The 18,683-nt window shown below is 41.2% G+C and overlaps 2 protein-coding genes across 2 annotated transcripts; both read right to left on the reverse strand.

Moving 5' to 3' along the window:
* Window positions 1-5,520: 5,520 nt before the first annotated feature.
* LOC134183629 (golgin subfamily A member 6-like protein 22) lies at window positions 5,521-8,236 on the reverse strand. The gene is made up of 5 exons (XM_062651212.1): window positions 7,885-8,236; window positions 7,565-7,761; window positions 7,454-7,504; window positions 6,285-6,327; window positions 5,521-6,149 (listed from the first exon to the last, which is right to left on the reverse strand). The coding sequence occupies exons 1-5, from the start codon at window positions 8,189-8,191 to the stop codon at window positions 5,599-5,601; spliced, it is 1,149 nt and encodes a 382-aa protein (XP_062507196.1). The 5' UTR covers window positions 8,192-8,236; the 3' UTR covers window positions 5,521-5,598.
* Window positions 8,237-14,490: 6,254 nt separating this feature from the next.
* Window positions 14,491-15,271, reverse strand: LOC134182851 (uncharacterized). Its single transcript, XM_062650292.1, has 2 exons — window positions 15,044-15,271; window positions 14,491-14,964 (listed from the first exon to the last, which is right to left on the reverse strand). Exons 1-2 carry the CDS (start codon window positions 15,269-15,271, stop codon window positions 14,491-14,493), a joined length of 702 nt encoding a protein of 233 aa, XP_062506276.1.
* Window positions 15,272-18,683: the final 3,412 nt, after the last annotated feature.

The following is an 18,683-nucleotide window of genomic DNA, read 5'->3' on the forward strand; positions in this document are numbered from 1 at the left end:
GTCTTCTGTGTGTATCTGGTTGACGTCTCTGTTCTTCTTGTTGGGGTTTGCTCGAAGAGTTTCCCATGATGTAGTATGTACTAGATTTGCGCAGTTATGCGTTCACAACCTTGCATGGACCCTGTCTATACTAAAGCGATTGCAACGAAATGAATTCAAACTCTCCGCCCACATATTTCGTTTTAGGCATCCTCCCACAAGACCACCAAGAAACGGACTAACGCTGGTTTAGTTAGTTATTGACCAACTTACAGAAAACGTCAAAGCGTCGAAACATTCAGTTTTGATGCCAATCGACTCGAAGAATATTCACAATAAGGTTTTTCATAACATAAACATAAAAATATTTAAAATATTTTGTGCTTCTACGAAATGGTTCAAGTAAACAGAAATACCCAGCGATAGATATTTAATATCCAATCACTAATTACGTCGCTTTCCTAATAAGGCTGAATATGCTGCATGTTCACAAATTGAATCTAGCAGTAGCTGGACACTGTGTCATGCAACTAGAATGGTAGCTCATGAGCTAAGCTACACCAACTAGCCGCTTTCTTTTTTCAAATATACCGTAGTGTGCACATATATACTCATACCTACTTATGTGTATTAGTAATGGAATTATGCAGCAGCTTAGGCAGCTCGAAGTGTAGGTGGTTTGCCAAAAGATGAGCATGGTGAATATGCAAACTAGACCCTTTCAACATAGATTGCAGGCTAAGAAAACTAACCTTCGTTTCTACTGATCTGAGTGAAAGGAACCAAAAACTCGAATTATGATCAAGGTAGCGATGTATGTCCCAAACGATATAGGCAATAGAAAGTAATTGCAAGGGTGTCACGTGGGCCTCAAAAGTGAGGGCTTATCGATAGAGTAGAACATGTGAGGTCGTAAGAGAACGCGTAACATGCCAAAAATAACGTGTTTTAGGACTGCTTAATTCTCAAACAGCAATAATAATTTTAAGGAACCACGCCCTCAGAAAGTGGGGGCTGGCGTCTACTCCAGCCCATCCGTTCTTGGCAGGCTGCAGGTGCATGACATGACCACAACTTTTCCAAGTTACTGCTTGTACAGTAATAACCCTGAACCGAAAGAAACACTTTTAGGTGTGCACAACACTTCTATATTGTTATGCAGTTGCTCGAAGTCACACAAAAACACAACTCAACCTACGCATGCTCCACCTAATCTAAAGATGGATGAAATTAAAATGGGTATACCCCTTGAAGGGTGGCATTATTGTGGCATCAAAGACATCAACAAGCTAATTTTTCTGTACAGTCTATATCAAAGCGGTCTGTAGCAGTAACAGTTGAATGTGATCGTGGTACTATTCTGGTTATTGCATTGTACTTACCTTTTGACTATGGGAACTCTGAATCAGTATAGAATTATGACACAGAGCTGGCTTTTCTTGATGGTCTTCTTGAGGCTGTTCACGACAATGAAGATATTCTTCTGAGGGACTTTCAATGCTAATTTTACCTCTGTGAAGTAGATTTTATAGAAACTTGACACATTCCTGACTGACAATTGCCTGAAGGCCACATGAGGTTGAGTGCCTGTTCAAATGGTGGTCATGTAAATTCATGGCAATAGCCCTGATTTTTGTCAAACATCCTGGATTGACTACATTTGTATCTCACCAACATTAGAGAAATACGGCCATGACTTTGAAGTTTGTGTGGATGGCAGTAATTAACTTCTCTGACCATTGGCCATATTGAGATTGGCAAATTGCACACACAGCAATCGATGAGTTATTATAAAAAGCAGTTACGATCGAAAGAAGCTACCATGAGAGACCTCGAGAACTATGCCATGTTTTTGGAGTTTGTGCTTGACGGCTTGGAAATTGCAGCTGAAGAAGCTGTATGTAATGAACCTGCCAAATGCAGTCATGCTGATGGAATACAGACCTACTATTACAGAAGTGTTGCTGCAATGCTTCAGTCAGCTAAACGTTGTATACCCAAGGTAAAGGTAGAAAATGGCAAGAAAATATTTCGGAATGATGAGCTAAAGAACCTTAAGAAGGTGGCTAAATCTAATTATGTGAGATGGCGCAATGCGGGTAACTTCGTAATGATCTGTATAAAGCGATATGTAGCTCACAGAAACAATTTAATTAAGAGTGGAAATGACAGAACATAGACGCCATAATCACCAACGCGGTAGCGTTGGTATGTAGGGTTGAGTTTGTGTTCAGTTCCTGTAAGAGCTGGTATTGCTATCAGCCGTTTATGCTACAAAGCTGACTTCTATGCTCTATACCAAACCCTCTGCGCATATCTCGCTCATGCAGAAAAAGAATGCAAACAAGTATTAAAAACATTTTGAAAATGAGAAAGATGTAGGGTTGCCATACGAAAAAGAATAGAAGCAACACCATGTAAGAGTTTGCTGTGGCATCTTTCGTATACAGACAGACTGACTGAGCAATACATCATCCCTACATTGCACCATTTTCTAACTAGAGACCAGCGCCGAATCCAGGAATTTTTGAAAGAAGGGGTTCACCGTTAGCAGTTATTTATAGCATTACCAATTTTCTCTTTTCTAATGAAATTATATGAAATTATTCAACCACGCCTATTGGAAAAGAGGGGGTTTAAACCCCCTAAAACCCCTCTGGATATGGCCCCGAGAGACACTATAATACGTGTTTTATACCTTACTAATTAGAAAAAGTGCAAATGATTTATTGCTCAGTCAGTCTGTATACGAAAGATGCCACAGCACACACTTACATAGCCTTGTTTCTACTATTTTTGTACGGCAACCCTACATTTTCCCATTTTTTCAAAATGTTAATACTTTAGAGATATGCTATACAGCACCTTCTTGCTGACTTGAATATGAATAGCCAGACAGATTTTGGGGCAAAGTGAATCATGGTCGGTATCATGTTCATTCAAATACCACACTTAGAGTGGAAGAGTGCACTACTGATGAATCGATACTGGATCCGTGGACACGCAATTTTAGTGGCATATCATTAACAATTGGAAAACGTGGAACTTGATCAATGTTTGAAGAGGCTTTACAATCCAGGATGAGGTCAGAGCGTTATCCATGGTGGTGTGTTGCAGTTCATCCCAGAGAGATAGAGAAAGCTATCAAATCTCTTAAATTGCGGAAAAGTAAAGGCCCTGACAGTGTACAACCAGAGCATCTTAGATATGGAGAAACATATCTGTCTATTGATTCGAGTGTGGCATTTACTGCATTTCTTCGGCACTCGTTCTAACCGAACCAATTTCTTGAATTACACATTGTGCCTATTGTTAAAGACAAACGTGGGACATGACAAGTGATGGAAACTATTGTGGTATTGCCATGTTGCCAGAGGTTTTCAAGGTGTTGTACTATATTCTTTTAGATAGGTGCCAGGGTGTTATGGGATCCAGAGACCAGCAATATAGTTTTAAAGATTGCATGGTTGTTCCAACTGTTTCTTGGTTCTTAAAGGTTGTGTGCATTACTATCTCTATATTGGAAATCAGGCAATGTATTCTGCTGCATTGGATCTGTCCAAAGCATGCGACAGACTGGCATATTATAGATTGTTTCAGAGAATATGCACGTACCTTCTTTGTTTGTTGACATCCACCACTTACCTCACTTGTTCCAACCTCTGCAACACCTTTCCATGTAGCCACTTCTCAACCCCATCGTGTCGAGAATTTAAAACACTAACTGATTGACCTGGAGCCAAACTTCTCGCTTTCCTGTGGTTCTGTTGTATTGGTCTTCTTGGTCCATCTTCGCGTAATAAAGTCAGATTTGTTCTCACTTTTCCTTGTAGTAATAACACTCCTGGTGTCTTCCTCGTGGTGGTATAGTGGGAGTTGTTCTGTATTGTAGCAAGGACATGTGCCAAAAGTTGGTGGCTAGCTGTGTATATACCTGCTGGGTTGACTTCATACTCTTTATGAATTCTTGAACTAGCCTCTCTACCTGCCCATTTAAGGCGGGATGGTAAAGCGGTGTGCCATGGTGTTTTATACCATTTGCTCTAATGAAGTCTGCAAACTCTTTACCGGTGAACTGTGGCTCATTATCAGTAACTAATTTTTGTGGTATTCCATGGTAACTACATGACCATCTCATGGCTTTGATGGTTTAGAGAGTAGAGCTATGAGGTCCCAGCTCTTGGATTTTCGGCCATTTAGAATATGAATTGCTCATTAGGAGGTATTGTTTTCCTCCACACTGCGCAAAATCTGCATAGACTCGTATCCACGGTTCTCCAGAAAACACTCATGGGTGTGTACTTTATGGCCTGGCTTAATTGTTTCTAGAATTTTGGCATTGGGCACATGACTTGACAAGATCCTCAATATCAGTATAAATTCTAGGCTACCACACAAACTACGTGCTATAGTGCATGCCTTCATTCTGTTAACTCCAAGATGCCCCTCATGTACTATTTGCTTAGGAGTTTAGGGAGAATTATTACCCTGGCTTCATAGAGGAGAAAGCCATTAATTCTCTCCTGACAGCTTTAACGCTCTTCTGGCATTGGGTTGTAATACCGGATTGTGGGCATGAGGTTTCCAGCTACTGATTGGTTAAACTCATAGACCTACCTTTCTCAGAAGGCGATCTTTGGTTAATTGTATTTCGAGCTACTTCCTTTGCTGTCAGTGGCAGCTGCTCACACCAATTAAATCACTAGAGTAGATTCCTTCATTAGGATCTACAAGTTAAACTGCAATTGGCATTTTTGACAGCATGTCTGCGTCATTGTTATCAACACCGGATGTTTACTCAAGAGTGCAGTGGTATGCGCTCAGAATGAGTGCCCAAGGCTGAAGTCAAGCTACTGCTAATCATCTAACATTCTCAAACTACAAGGCTTGCTTTGCCTCTTTAGTGTAGAGATTAAAGTACGTCTTTAACAAGATAAACTACCAGATTTATATCACTTTGGGAACTTCTAGTTTTGCTATCTCACACGTTTCCGTCTCATCTGCCTAATCATGCAGCAGAGCTTGATTGAGCAACATAATAAGGTTATCATTTGGCGCTTACAGTAATTAATTGCTCCTTGACTACTACTGTTTCTGGAAATGTTAAAAATGTAACGTATTTGTAATTAGTCTCAGAGGTGGCTAAACTTCAAACAATAAATTTAAATAGAAAGCAATTTGATTAGCTGCCATTCCTTTAGTTTACTAACTTCAACTATCTAAGTCAATTAGCAAATAGAAAGACCAGACTATCTTCAAGTAACTCAATATATTGACTATTGGATTATGTAATAGGGTCACAATAATCTGATCCTAATGTCATCTTGTTGGCGTAAATTTTGAGTACTTTCTGTGACCCAACTTTAACCTCAATAAGCTCTTCAATTTGTTGGCAAAATTAGACTTGACTTTACAGATACAGAAATTTAACTTTTGGAACCTAAGTGGCACCTACCCTAAAGCAAAAGAATGCTGAAAACAAAGTATAAAACAAAATTTCAAGTTTACTCAACAACAGTTAGATCTCTAGACTGCATGGTGATCAAAGCGACATCTTGCAATTGACAACACTGATAATCAAAGCAATAGAAATTGAAAACTAAAGGTTCGAATTTATAGTTACGAGCATACACAGCAACAGCAACGACGTACATTATCATTTTGATCCTCTGAACTTGAATCTGTAAGATCAGCGGTTGAAATAGTTTTATTTGATTCCTGTTGCCTGACCGGTTCCGGTTGCCTGACCGGTTCCGGTTGCCTGACTATTGGTTCTTGTTGCCCTAACATCCGCCGCCTGACTTTTGGTTCCTGATGCGTGACTTCTGATTCCTGTTGCCTCTGAATTGACTGCTGTAGAGCTGCTATTATTTCATGTAGTTGCTGAAATATAGACGAAATGTCATTCTTTGCTCCATCATAAGATTCAAACAGAGCCCTAATATGCTCTGTAATATCATCAATTTGAGGTTGAAGTTGTCTCTGTTGCTTTAAAGCGTCAATTTCTTCTTTTATTTGCTCCAGTTGTGGCTGTAAATTGCTCTTCTGTTCTTCTGCAGCATCAGTTTTACTCATCTCTTGTGGTTTGGCTTCGGCTACTGTAATAAGCTTAGCATCCTTTTTTTCCGATAAAGGTAATACAGAAGAGTCAACTTTGACAGTAGGAACATCTGTAAACATTTAACCTAAGCTTTCGTTCTTATACTTTATTGTGCAAAGGAATACAGTCAACCAATAATTTGTAACCAGGTTGGCTGTACCATCGTACATTTTATTGGCCCATTTTGTAAAAAAATTGACATTACCGCTATTGATCTCTGTATGTTTTGGTTCTTCATCTGCAGTATACTAGAAAACAAACACACACATACAAAATAGAGAATACATGTATTTGTATTCTAATTTGCATCGCACACAAAATTTGGACTGCACTGGTGAGAATTACCGTCTAAATCAGAAGACAACCATGCAGCTCAAACACACATAACTTTCTAGATATTTTGTCCATAACTTTTGTTTCATTTTAGAGAAGAAATAGAAATTGGTTTCTGGTCTCTTTGAGAGACGTCATGCTTCTCGTAAAGTTATTTGCACATTTACATACATTTACTGTACTTCAGCAATGCTTGTGTCTGAGGATGCGTCCCTCTTGTGACCATTCACTCGTAGCTAAATTCGCTCCATCATACACTTATCTTGGACATATATACGCATGCAACACATTACGTTTGTTAAAATTTTACTGTGTACGCAGGCGCGGTGAAGTAGACGAGTTTGATAAGAAAAAACTGCAGCCAGAGAGTCGTACTGTAACTATAGCAGTACATTGAAGATGTGAATAAATTCGTCTGCAGTACCATGCACATTAGTATACGGACAATCATGTACTAATCAAAATTTTGAGAATGCGCAAAATTCTTGCCTGTGACGCTGGCGGAGTACTTTAAATAATTAAGTATAAATCAACATTGAGGCGACACTGCTTACAGCTCTAGTTATGATGAATTCCATAATTGTCTGTTCTTGCAAGATTTAGGAGGTTGCACAATTGTTCCTGTGTCAAGATTTATATTAAAGTGGTGATTTTTTTGCAAAACGGGCATCTAGTTTAGAAATTACGCTACAAATTTTATCCGGTGCAGTAGAGTGCGCTCAAATTCTTTTGGCAAAACTGCTGGAACGTGCTTGTTACTGTAAGCATTTTTTCAAATAATGACTAAGACAAGAAACGTGTGGTTAGCACAATTATAGTCATCGCGAAATATTGTTTTGCATAACTATGTCCAAAGCATACTTAAATGTCGGTGAAGAGTTGCGAACAATTGTTTCCCGGTTTATTATGTTTTGTGTTTATATTCTCTAAAGTCTGCAACTCTGTTTTGTTCAGAGTCTTCAGACACTCAAATAGAATTATCTAAGTATGTGAGAGTGTTCTTTTTGGGAAACTTAGTGTAAAGTATTATCAATCACCTACCAGAGTAGACTCCTGTAGTTGTTTTTCAGATTGTGGTTGACAAAAAGATGACTAAACAAAAAAAAATGGTAGTTATGCTTACAAGATTTATACCAAGAATAAAATACATACTTCTATTTGTAAAAACTGGCAAAGAACATCTTTCTGTCTTTTGTTTAGTTTTGTCTTGAAGCTGATCAGATGGTCCACGTTTGCGAACTCCTCGAGTTCTTTTTGGGGTCCATCCTTCCAAAATGAGTCGATCTCTAGGTGATCGTACAAATCTTGTCTGTCTTCAATGTCGTTGTTTCGATACAATACAACTAAGACTGTGACACGAATTCAATGTGAGAATGTGAGAAAGACGATTTGCGTATGACGTGCGCGAAATATTTATGCTGATGATGCATACGCATAGATTTGCGAATACAGAGTAACGTCTGCACCCTTACCTCGTTCGATGCTCCATTGATTATTTTCATCGCGGCAGATGTGTTTGAGTTCCGTAGACATGCTAGCGTCATCACCCTTGATGTAGACGAGGGTGCGGCTTGCACGTGGCATCACCAGAAAGCACTTGACGTGACGTTTGCTAAAGTCTACGTCTGCTGTAAGCAGCTGATTGTTTAGAAGTACTTTTATCCTGTTTTTAGTGTCCGGAGCCACATCTGTCAACGTCGACCGAAAGGCTGCCAAGGCCTCATTGTTGGGGCCTGTCACTATGATTAGTTGCTCATCGCTTTCTGCTACAAAATTCATAGGTAGCTACGACCGTTTTCTAACTAAGAAGTGCTGGCGCAGTTGATTAGAAATGGAAACTTTATGCCGTCGCTCCCCCAAAGTAGGTCGTACGTGGGGCAACGAAGACACGTGATGATAAGAAACCATTTCAATGCGTAACATTTAAATATTAATTACGTTTTTCAACCGTAGCTTCCATGAAACAATGCAGATGTAGCTGCAAGTTCATAAAACTTATAGTCGTCGTCAAATATCTGATACACCTTAGTATGACCTAATAATTCTACCCACTGGTAGCTTTGAATCACATGTATTTTGTGGAGGGTTTCATATGATCAACAATATTAATATAAATTATATGACAATGACCAACAACAGTAATTCTCACAGTTGTTGCAGCAAATGTATTTACTATTATGTGTACACTCCCAAAAATTGTCTAATCAGACAAACTGCTGCTTATACTAACTATTAGTAGTTGGTCCAATTGTTACTCTCAATACTTTTTTCGGCAGTCTTTAATCTTCTGGTTGGTCCAAATGTTCAGTTTTGTTGCATGGTCGAAGAATATGATTTAAGCCCATTGCTTTTCTTTTTTTTTGTAGATTTTTTCCATTCTTATGTCATTATTCCATTCTTCAATCAAGTAGTTGTCTACTGTAAAAAATCGCCTTTCCACAAAATTTAATTAAAGTCGAACTACATCTCCGTTTGTACTCCTTTATGTTTTTATCTCGGTTTTCTTTGATTTTGTTTTGTCACTTTTGTAGGAATCACGAAGAAAACTTTGCTCATATATGCAAAATTGATATTCATTATAGACAGCTACCAAAAGCATCAGAATATTGTGAATAGAAAGATAAATTGCCTGGCGCAAATACGGAGTGTATAATAAATAATATCAACGCAATATAATCAATTGAATGTTCTTAGTAATATAGGAGTGTTCAAGGAGAACTGCTTTTTATCTTAGGATAGTCATTCAATGACAGTATTTTAGTTATTCCTTCATTTATTTAAAATCAATACTACATTACAACAAAACATTTTCTATACTTAGAGTGTCCAGAGCAAAGTGCCCTTTGTGTAAAACATAGTCATTCAAAGCTAAGAATTCTTGCACACGTCGGGTAGTTTTCGCTGTCTTTACTACTTCTCATTGCACAGTATCTATATTTTTCTTTCTAGTACCTTTGCGTTCTCTTTACGCAAACAGATAGACATTTCTTCTTAAAGTGAGCAGATATAGTTTTGAGAACTGGTGGTACTGGAATTGATACTTCTTTGAATTAGTGTTCCTTTTGTATTTTGCCCCGTCTTCTAAACAGTTTGATCACTATAGGTCTAAAAGTATGGCCTGTTTCATAAACTTTTTCAAGATATTTGGTATTTTGATTTTTTCTCTCACTGACGCTGCATAATTTGGATTTACTGCTGCACGAAATAGTTTGTTACCAACGATTATACATAGATGTTTCACTGATGTGTAAAAGTAATTATCTAACATCACAATACTTATACACCGCTACGTCTGCTTGTTGTTTGCCTTCAAACTGGTCGGTCAGTTCTGTTTGCATGATAGTCTAGAGACCTGCTAGAATGTCCGATGCTGTCCATGAAGTGATCTTGGCTTCTAATTGGACCATCTCCAACCTTACAAGCTGATAGCTAATGTACTTCTTAAGTTTGTCATCTGCTTTCTTGTTGCATGGTTTGACGCATACAGACTTGGACAAAATTATAGGGACACCTGGCATTTGTGTGTGTAGTCTAACTTTGTCACTGAATTTTTCTCTAGCAAAACCAAATGTTTTTCGAATTTCTTTTTTCATGGATTGCGCCATTGTTAGTATGTAACATAGCTTGAGTTCAAGACTGCAGCTTACTTACTACCTACTGCGCATCTAGTTTGCTTTGAAGAAGGAAGACGGCCATTCCTCCTTTTCTTGTCTTTGTACACGTTCATCGCTCTTGGATGCTCATTCTTGGCATACAATCTAAGAATGCTCTGTAGTAGAGAGTGAAAGCAATTTTGTGGGTCCTCTTATCAACATTATGAAAAAAGTCGAATCATCTGTTTTTGCGCATTGATTTCGCGCATGTCATCACAATTTGAATTGTTTTGCCATTTTAATCAATAAACAAACTTCAACCTATTCAAAAATCATGCGACACTAATTAATTACAAAGAAATTCTGCTAAGACAAAAACTAAAAAAGTTATAGCAACAAAAGAACATTGACACGCCACTTCCGGTCCACGTTTTACGTAGCAAAATCTCAAACTGCTACCGCCAAAATGTCAGCTGCACTAAAACCGATGCCCTTGAGACCGCCAAACTTAGGCGATAAGTTAGCCTGAACGTTCAGCTGCACGCAGTTGCAGAGTCTTGTTCCGTGCAATATTTCACGAGTTGCAGCGATGCCTCGAGGCAAACAGTCGAGTCCAAAAACGCGAGGGAAAATTGAAGCCCTTCACTCAGTTGGCCATTCTGTGCGTCAGATCGCAGCTTTTGTCCGCCGCTCCAGGAATTCGGTTCATCAGTGCCTGCAACGGCTTTCCCATGGCAGCAGCGATTATGAAAAACGACCTGAACGTGGGAAGGCAACGACAATTCGGGAAGATCACTGACTGAAGAGAATGGCACTGCAGAACCGCAGAGCACCATCACGACTGCTCTCGTATCAGCTGGCTGATGAAACCGGCAAGCAGGTGTCACGTAGAACAGTCCGTCGCCGTCTCAGTGAGACAGGAGTGAACGCTCGGAGGCCTAGAAAACACCCACTGCTAACAGAAAACCATCGGCGTTTGCGACTGGGATGGGCAACCACTCACACACAATGGACTTTGGATGACTGGAAATCTGTTCTTTTTACAGATGAGTCAAAAGTCAGCATAGGAAACGATGGTGCTCTTTACGTTTGGCGTCGCGAAGGTGAGGAATTTCTCCCTGAATGTTGTGATCGTACGGTCCAGCACGCGGCTAGTGTGATGGTGTGGGCATCGATGTGTTGGCATGGTTTCACTTTGGGGTCTCTGGTGAAACTGGAAGGTCGTTTGGACAGCACGGCGTACCAACAGGTTCTGGAGGAGCACATGCTTACAGACGCAGCGGCACTGATAGGAGACGACTTTGTCTTCCAGCAGGACAACGCGCCAATCCACACGTCTCGGTCAACAAGACAATGGCTACGCCAGCATGACGTCACACTGTTGGACTGGCCGCCAAAATCGCCTGATGCGAATCCAATCGAGAACTTGTGGCATGAACTCAAAACTGCTGCCAACCGTCGCGAACCGAGAACTGCAGCTGAGCTCTGGAATGCTCTACAAGAGGCGTGGCAGCAGATTCCAGCCGCGCGTGTCCGGAACTTGGCAGAAAGTGTTCCGCGATGTCTGGACGCAATCAGGAGGGCGCGAGGCGGGAACACTCGGTACTGAGGAACGGGTGAAGGGCTTCAATTTTCCTTCGCGTTATTAAAACCGGCTTTTTTAAAAGCTCCTAAAAACAAAATCAGAGAGAGTCTAGCTTACGACGCTTACGCAGTCATGACGTCATACACTTTTAGGTCTCGTTTTCCGCAATGCGAAACGTAAAGAAAACAATTTAGGGTCTACAGTATTCTCAAGAAACCTAACAATCAACGCGGTAACTATTAAGTTCTTAACAATATTGATAGTTGGTAAATTGTGACCTAATTATTGTGTTACTACATACCCACAGCGGGTTGTCCCTATAATTTTGTCCAAGTCTGTATATCTGAATGCTGCTGAGCTCATGAAAGACACTACAAGTCGCATAAACGTTGCAGCGCAAAGTTGAGCTCTGGAAATAGTAAGTTTTGCGTAGACATGGAACAACCGTTCCTGTTATTATACCAATACCGCTGATGAATCATTGCTTTTTATTGTCTTTGCCAAGGCATGGATTTCAAACATTTTGAAACTTTTCGTCTTTCTTTATAGCTCGTACGTAGTCGAGACTGAGGATGGTTTGGTGTTTTTCAAAAACGTTTTAATAATAGCAACAGTTTATTCGCGTTTTTAGCAGTTATATGGATTTTTTCCATAAATTGGAAGGATCGGAAGACCAAATCTACCTTGTGTAATAGGCAATCCAAATTTAGCGTTATTGGTGGCTAGCAGATAAGCTCCTGGCAATTTCAAATGTCTTTCTGATTTCTTTATCATGTTGGTATTTTATGGATGATAGTAGTATAGAGACTACCGGTTCTGGACCACCTCTGTAAGGCTTCTAGGAATCCAATCCTTTTGCACGTTCTACGCCTGTAAGGATTCTAAGAAGCTAATACTGCTTGCACGAGTGGTCCAGCTTTTCCCCATCTATTTGATTGGTCCACCCCCTGTCTCCCGTCTTTGAGTCTAAAGTATGTATATATCTTGTCTATTTAATATCTTCCGTCGTCGAGGGCGCGCACCCCCACTCGGCGCCTGAGTCGTGGAAGCTCCATCGTGTTTAAAGTTGTATTAGGTACGTGTAATCTATAGTATATAGCACAGCTATGATATCTTTGAGAATTCTTAGCGCTGTTCAAGCGGTACGTTATCGTGGTAAATGTCTTGCCGCTCTTCCTATACATTTTCAACGACGGTTAGGAGTCTGGGGGCTTGAAATGCCCAATGGAAGAGTTTGAATCGTGACGTGTCCTCCATCAGAGTGCGATGATGACTAGAGCTGCCAAAGGGGTTATAATGTTATTGTGGATTTGGCGAGGGAGCTCGGTGCCACCAACATCCAAGAAGCTATGTGCTCTGCAGCCGAGAACGATCATCTCGAGATCATTCGTCAATACCGGGAAAGGGTGCCACCGATCTCGACCGGGCCATAAGCCGTGCGGCTGAGGGAGGCTACCTCGAGCTCGTGTGCCAGTGTCGGAGTGGGGTACTAGTTGTTTGCAGTTGATGTGACATCAAAAAATTGATGAAAGAAATAGACCATTTAAATCAAACATGCCACATTGAAGACAACTTTCTATACTGCATACTTTTTATGACATAATGTGCAGCTGTTTAGAGACTATCGCTAATTAATTCATCTATTAGTATTTACAGACAATTCTTAACATCATTCAATTTCAATTTACTATATTTAGCTAATCTCTATAAGAGCAGTAGTTATATAGATAGCTCCATGCAGAGAAAATGACCAACAAGCTGGCAACCCGACATTGCAACCAGGTCTTGTCATCATTTGGTCTTTAATTTTCTAGTTGATTCAGCTTTAACTGTACCGTGGTAAGGGCATGATTGCTTGTCTTGCATAAAAGTCTCAAGGACTTTGCTTTCTAAATTTAGAATTTCAATGTTTTGTTTCGCACTCTAGAATGCAGATTATGCATGTAGTTGACTAAATCAGGTAGCTAGTTGACGAATGAAAGCATACAGTAAAGCTATTTATCATAACATACCTCTAAGAAACAATGAGAGCGGATGTCTGTCGGTCTATTGAAGTTCAACGAAGAAACTGTCTTGTTGTAACATCTAGTAACGCGTGCTGTTTGACCGAATTTAACAGTGTATACATTGAAGAAAACGGTCGGGGCGTATACATATCTGGTACACGTGTTGAAAGAAGTTTATATATACATATCCAACTGATCGACGCCCCTATTCTACATAGTTTTGGCAGCGTCGTCTTTTCAACGTCTGACTAAATTTAACGACTGAATTTAATTGTTAAATTAGCACTGACTGAATTCTTCACGACACTCTCGTATACACAGCTTACCTTGCATATGCTCTAAATAGTATCGAATTGTTAGCGCATGTCGACAATGTCACGTGCCCATCAATGTGTGTCCAGCTCTCTTATTTCTCACGCTCTTCACTAATTAGATTCAAGGTGGTTGAACGCACGATGAATTAGCTGACTTGTATGCTTGTAACATAGGCTAGCTGGGTTTAGCACGTTACTGCTTCTTGACAAACATGTATATATTTAGCTAACCTACACCTAATTTTCTTTGGAGCAGCAAATTTTGAGGAGCCTAAATAGATGCATGCTTGCAGCTGGCTACGCTTCTCGATAATTATAATTGTTGGAGTTGAGGTCATTAGTGTACTATTGGGTTCTTGGTGAGAGACACCGAGTGACCGTCTACCCTTGCACACAACCGTGTTCACACACAAAAGGCCCTAGGCTAAACCACACTTAACTATAGACGTGGCCAACACAATACAGTAACCTCTAATACATCCACCTTTCTGAAGTCAATAAACTGCCTTACCAACATCTCCCTTCTCAAAGCATGCAACTCTACTTATTACGTTCTATAAGTCTAAACGTTTAACAGTGACTACTCGTCTTCTACTCCTTGTCCTGAGTTTTGGTGAATTCTGTGGGACTCGACTTTCTTATGTAGATGTTTCAGTTTGCTAATGCCCTGAGTCGAATTGGGGTTGGGTGTCTTCACTGGAATTTCCTCCTGCTGTTGTGATGGTGGAATGTTCACTAGATGTCGCCTGTTTCTTGGAACAGTTGTTGATGGAATTTGCACCCCGTATGACCTTGGTGTTGACTCATCTTGTAACACTTTTCCCGGTTGTTGCCAATATGTCTCCCAAACAGTAGTGCCCTCAGTTAAAGGTTTCAACACTTTAGTCACATGTCGCTTGTTAAATCTTCTTTTTTTGTCTTCTTTACCGATTGCTTCATTTTTTAAAATCTCCTTCCAAGAAAGTGCTCTTGGGTGTAAAACTTGAGGTAATTTCGGCACAACAGATCGAATTTGTCTTCCCATAAAGTAATTCAGATGGCGAAAATCCGTTCGCTACTGGTATAGCTCGATACGCCAATAATGCTAAATATGGATCTGTTGCTTTCTTGAGAAGACTCTTCACGGTTCTGACCATCCGCTCAGCCTCTCCATTACTCTGAGGGTGTAGCGGACTGCTATTAATATGCAAAAATTCGTATTCGCTTGCGAATTTTGCAAGTGCGGCAGAAGAATACTGAGGCCCATTATTTGATCGAACTTCTTCGGTAATTCCGTGTCGGGAAAAGAAAAATTTCATGTGTTCAATCACAACATTTGATGTCGCATCTGATAGTCTCACTATTTCTGGATACCTTGACATATTGATATAGTCTACAACGAGAAGATATGAATGTCCCTTCCATTCGAAGAGATCAGTTCCGACACGTCGCCAGGGACGACTTGGCAATGGTGTAGGAATGAGAGGTTCAGCTCTATTGCTGCGTTCTTTGCTGCAAACTCAGTAATTCTCCACTGTCTCTTTCAATTGAGAACCCATTCCTGGCTACCACACTGCTGCTTTTGTGCGATCCAAAGTATTTGTGATACCCATGTGACCTGTGTGGAGTCTCTTTATAACCTTATCTCATAATGATTCTGGAATAATTATCGGATTGCCTCTTAGAAGTAATCCATATTGGACTGACAATTCTGAAAAGACAGGATAATAATCCTTGATTGGCCCCTTCAACAGGTGTTTAGCTGGTCATCCCTGTAAGCAATATCGTTTCAATTGATTGCACGTGTTGTCTGCATTCTGTCTGTCCTGTACGTCTTTCAGTTGTTTTTCCGTCACAGGAAGATGGTTGATGATCAGTTCGACATAGGATTCAGCTGCTTTTTCCAACTCATGGGATGATTCCGTAGTAATCTGCACTGGACTTCTGGACAATGTATCTGTCGTGAAAAATTTCTTTCCTGAGACATGACTTATTGAGAAGTTGTATCACATCAGTCGAAGCATGAATCTCTGAATATATATTGGTAGCTCATCCAGCCTTTTGCTTGAACTAAGTAAAGAAACTAGAGGCTTGTGTGGTCTGTCTCCACCTGAAATCTCATACTGTAAAGATAATCACTGAAACGCTCACATGCCCACGTGAAAGCCAAGACTTCTCTCTCTATTTGTGCGTATTTTTGCTCAGTGGGAGTCATGGACCTTGATGCATATGGCTATCGGTTTGAAGTCTCCTGTGTCCTGTCTCTGCTGTATGACTGCACCTAACCCAAAAGATGATGTGTCTCTCCAGTGGGTGTATACAAAGCCAAAACTGGTGATTTTATGAGATCCTCTTTGATCTTCTGAAATGCTGCTGCTTGCGGGTAATCCCAGATCCAAGCATTTTGTTTGCTTAGAAGTTTCCGCAGCGGTTCCGTTTCTCTGCCAAGTTTGGAATGAACTTGCCCAAATGGTTCACCATACCAAGGAGACATCTCACTTCAGCTGTGTTGGTTGTTTCTTTCAATTGTAACACAGCTTTCACTTTGTCAAGGTCGCTCCTGATCCCATTCTGATCAATGACTTGTCCCAAGAACTTTATCTGTGGAACAGAAAACACACACTTCTCTTGATTAAGTGTAACTCCTGACGTCCTCAGTTTCTCCAAAACATTGTGGAGTCGAGCATCATGTTTCTTCTTGTGAACTTCCATAGATCAAGATATCATCCATAAGACATACAGTTCCTTCCATTCCAGTCAGAAGGTTAGACATTAGACGTTGAAAAAATTCAGGAGCTGATGAAATTCCAAATGGGAGGGAGTCTGTTGAAGCAGAATCTTCCAAATGGTGTTATGAAAGTGGTGAGTAGAGCCTAATTGTTGGACAATGGCATTTGCCAGAATCCACTATTCGCGTCCAATTTGGTAAACACCTTAGATCCAGCTAATTGATCCAAAGTGTAGTCTACAGAAGGTAACATCAAACGCTCTCTGCATACACTCTCATTTAGTCTTGACAAATCTACGCGTATTTGAACTCTTCCTCCTGATTTTGGCACTACAGCTATGCACAAACGCCAATCAGTTGGCGTCTGAACTTGAGAAATCACTCCCTCCTTCAGCATTCTTTGAAGCTCCATCTCCACTTACTTCATGGCAGCGGCACACAACGGGAAGTGGACACAGCGGGGAGTGGGGAGTGGACACAGCGGAGAGTGGGGAGCGGACACAGCGGAGAGCGGACACAGCGGGGAGTGGACGCAGCGAAAGGTGTTGTATTCTTTTTCAGCTTGATAACCTCTCCTAGTTTTCCCAGACCTTGGAACAGTTGAGGAAACTCGTCTTGGACTGACCCTGATGGCTGTCTCGCTGCTGAATCGATTCTCTTTAGCAATTGAAGGCTCTCGATTGCAGGCCGCCCCAATAACGCCCACGCACCACATAAACCTCCTGCTGTGATGACCTCTAGCAGTATTATAATCTTGCGGTAAACTTACCACGAACATCTAGCACATTATCTCCGGGCCCTCTAGTCTGGCTCCTGTTGGTTGTAGCTTTGTTGTAATGTTACGAAACATAGACTCTGCGATCACGGTAACGTCCGCCCCAGTGTCTATTTTAAATATGGCTGGACCGTCATTTATCGTAGCCTGAACCATCCATGCTTTACATTGTTTACACATGCTTTCATTATTCAGTGAGAAAAGATCACCAACTCTCCGGAGCCTTGGTCTTCAAATACCGTGGAGACCTTGTCTTGCAGACACGCGCTTAGTGTCCCAACTTCCCGCAGTTGTTGCATTTCGCAGGACACCGCTCTCTACCGTGTGCAGGTTCTGCGCCGCTCCTCTGGCATGTACTTCCTGGTGTGCTCGTTTGGTTTTTACTCACTCGACTAGCTTGAAAATGCGCCGGCTTGCTATCTCGTTGCCCTGTTGGCGATCGCTTCGCGCGGCGTATCTGAGCTGCTTCCATTTCTGTTGGCTTCTGAGGTTCAAGGGTAGTTCATTTCGAACAACAGTCTGGTGCCAGCTACACAGCTTCGCTCTGACGAGATCTTGTTATTGCCATCGAAAGAGTCAAATCTGAGTCCATCTGCAACGCTCCCAATAATTTGGCATCCCGCAACCCTACCACCAGGCGGTCGCGAATTTAGCTCCTCGCGGAGGGTCCCAAACTCACAATGCTCCGCCAAGCTGTACAATGCTGTGATGAATGTCTCGACCGGTTCATCCGTCGTCTGACGTCGTTGGTTGAATTTCGCTCTTTCATAGATCACGTTTCGTTTCTTTACGAAGTAGCCATCTAGCCCTGCCTTGACGTCTGCATATACATTTCGTTCTCTGCTCCTCGGTGAGGGTGAAACACGCTAGAACATCTTTTGCTTGAGAGCCAATGGAGTACATGAGTGTACTGACCTGCATTGCGTCTTTCTCCGCGAGACCTGAAGCGGTTTGGAATCTCTCAAATCTGCGACTCGATCCTGGCCATTGCTCAGGGGACGTGAAGTCGAACTTCTCTGGAGGTGCAACCTGGAACGTAGCCATCGCCGGTAGTTCTCTAGAGTTGCTCCACTCCTGCATGACACCATGTAGGGTAGGTGTTCCTAATTGTGGACACTCCCCCGTAATTTGAGTTACAAACACTCTTTCTCTGGTAACCTGCAACGGAGAGAGAGGAAAACATGTTCAATGTACGCACCAATGTCTAAGCTTTGGAACAATACCTGTACGACTACAATCACACAACGTCTGCTAGCGCACTAGCAAAGTATACGGGATAACGTCTGTGAAC

Source organism: Corticium candelabrum, chromosome 8 (genome assembly GCF_963422355.1).
Source record: "Corticium candelabrum chromosome 8, ooCorCand1.1, whole genome shotgun sequence".
NCBI lineage: Eukaryota > Metazoa > Porifera > Homoscleromorpha > Homosclerophorida > Plakinidae > Corticium > Corticium candelabrum.

What these genes read in the sequence shown, in the direction of transcription:
- LOC134182851 (XM_062650292.1), bottom strand. Translation starts at nt 15,271, where the DNA reads ATGTCAAGGTATCCAGAAATAGTGAGACTATCAGATGCGACATCAAAT. An exon ending in ATGGAGAGGCTGAGCGGATG is followed by an intron (nt 14,965 to 15,043) that starts GTCAGAACCGTG and finishes CTATACCAGTAG; the next exon opens with CGAACGGATTTTCGCCATCT.
- LOC134183629 (XM_062651212.1), bottom strand. Translation starts at nt 8,191, where the DNA reads ATGAATTTTGTAGCAGAAAGCGATGAGCAACTAATCATAGTGACAGGC. An exon ending in GCCAGTTTTTACAAATAGAA is followed by an intron (nt 7,505 to 7,564) that starts GTATGTATTTTA and finishes TTTTTTGTTTAG; the next exon opens with TCATCTTTTTGTCAACCACA. An exon ending in ACATACAGAGATCAATAGCG is followed by an intron (nt 6,150 to 6,284) that starts GTAATGTCAATT and finishes AAATGTTTACAG; the next exon opens with ATGTTCCTACTGTCAAAGTT.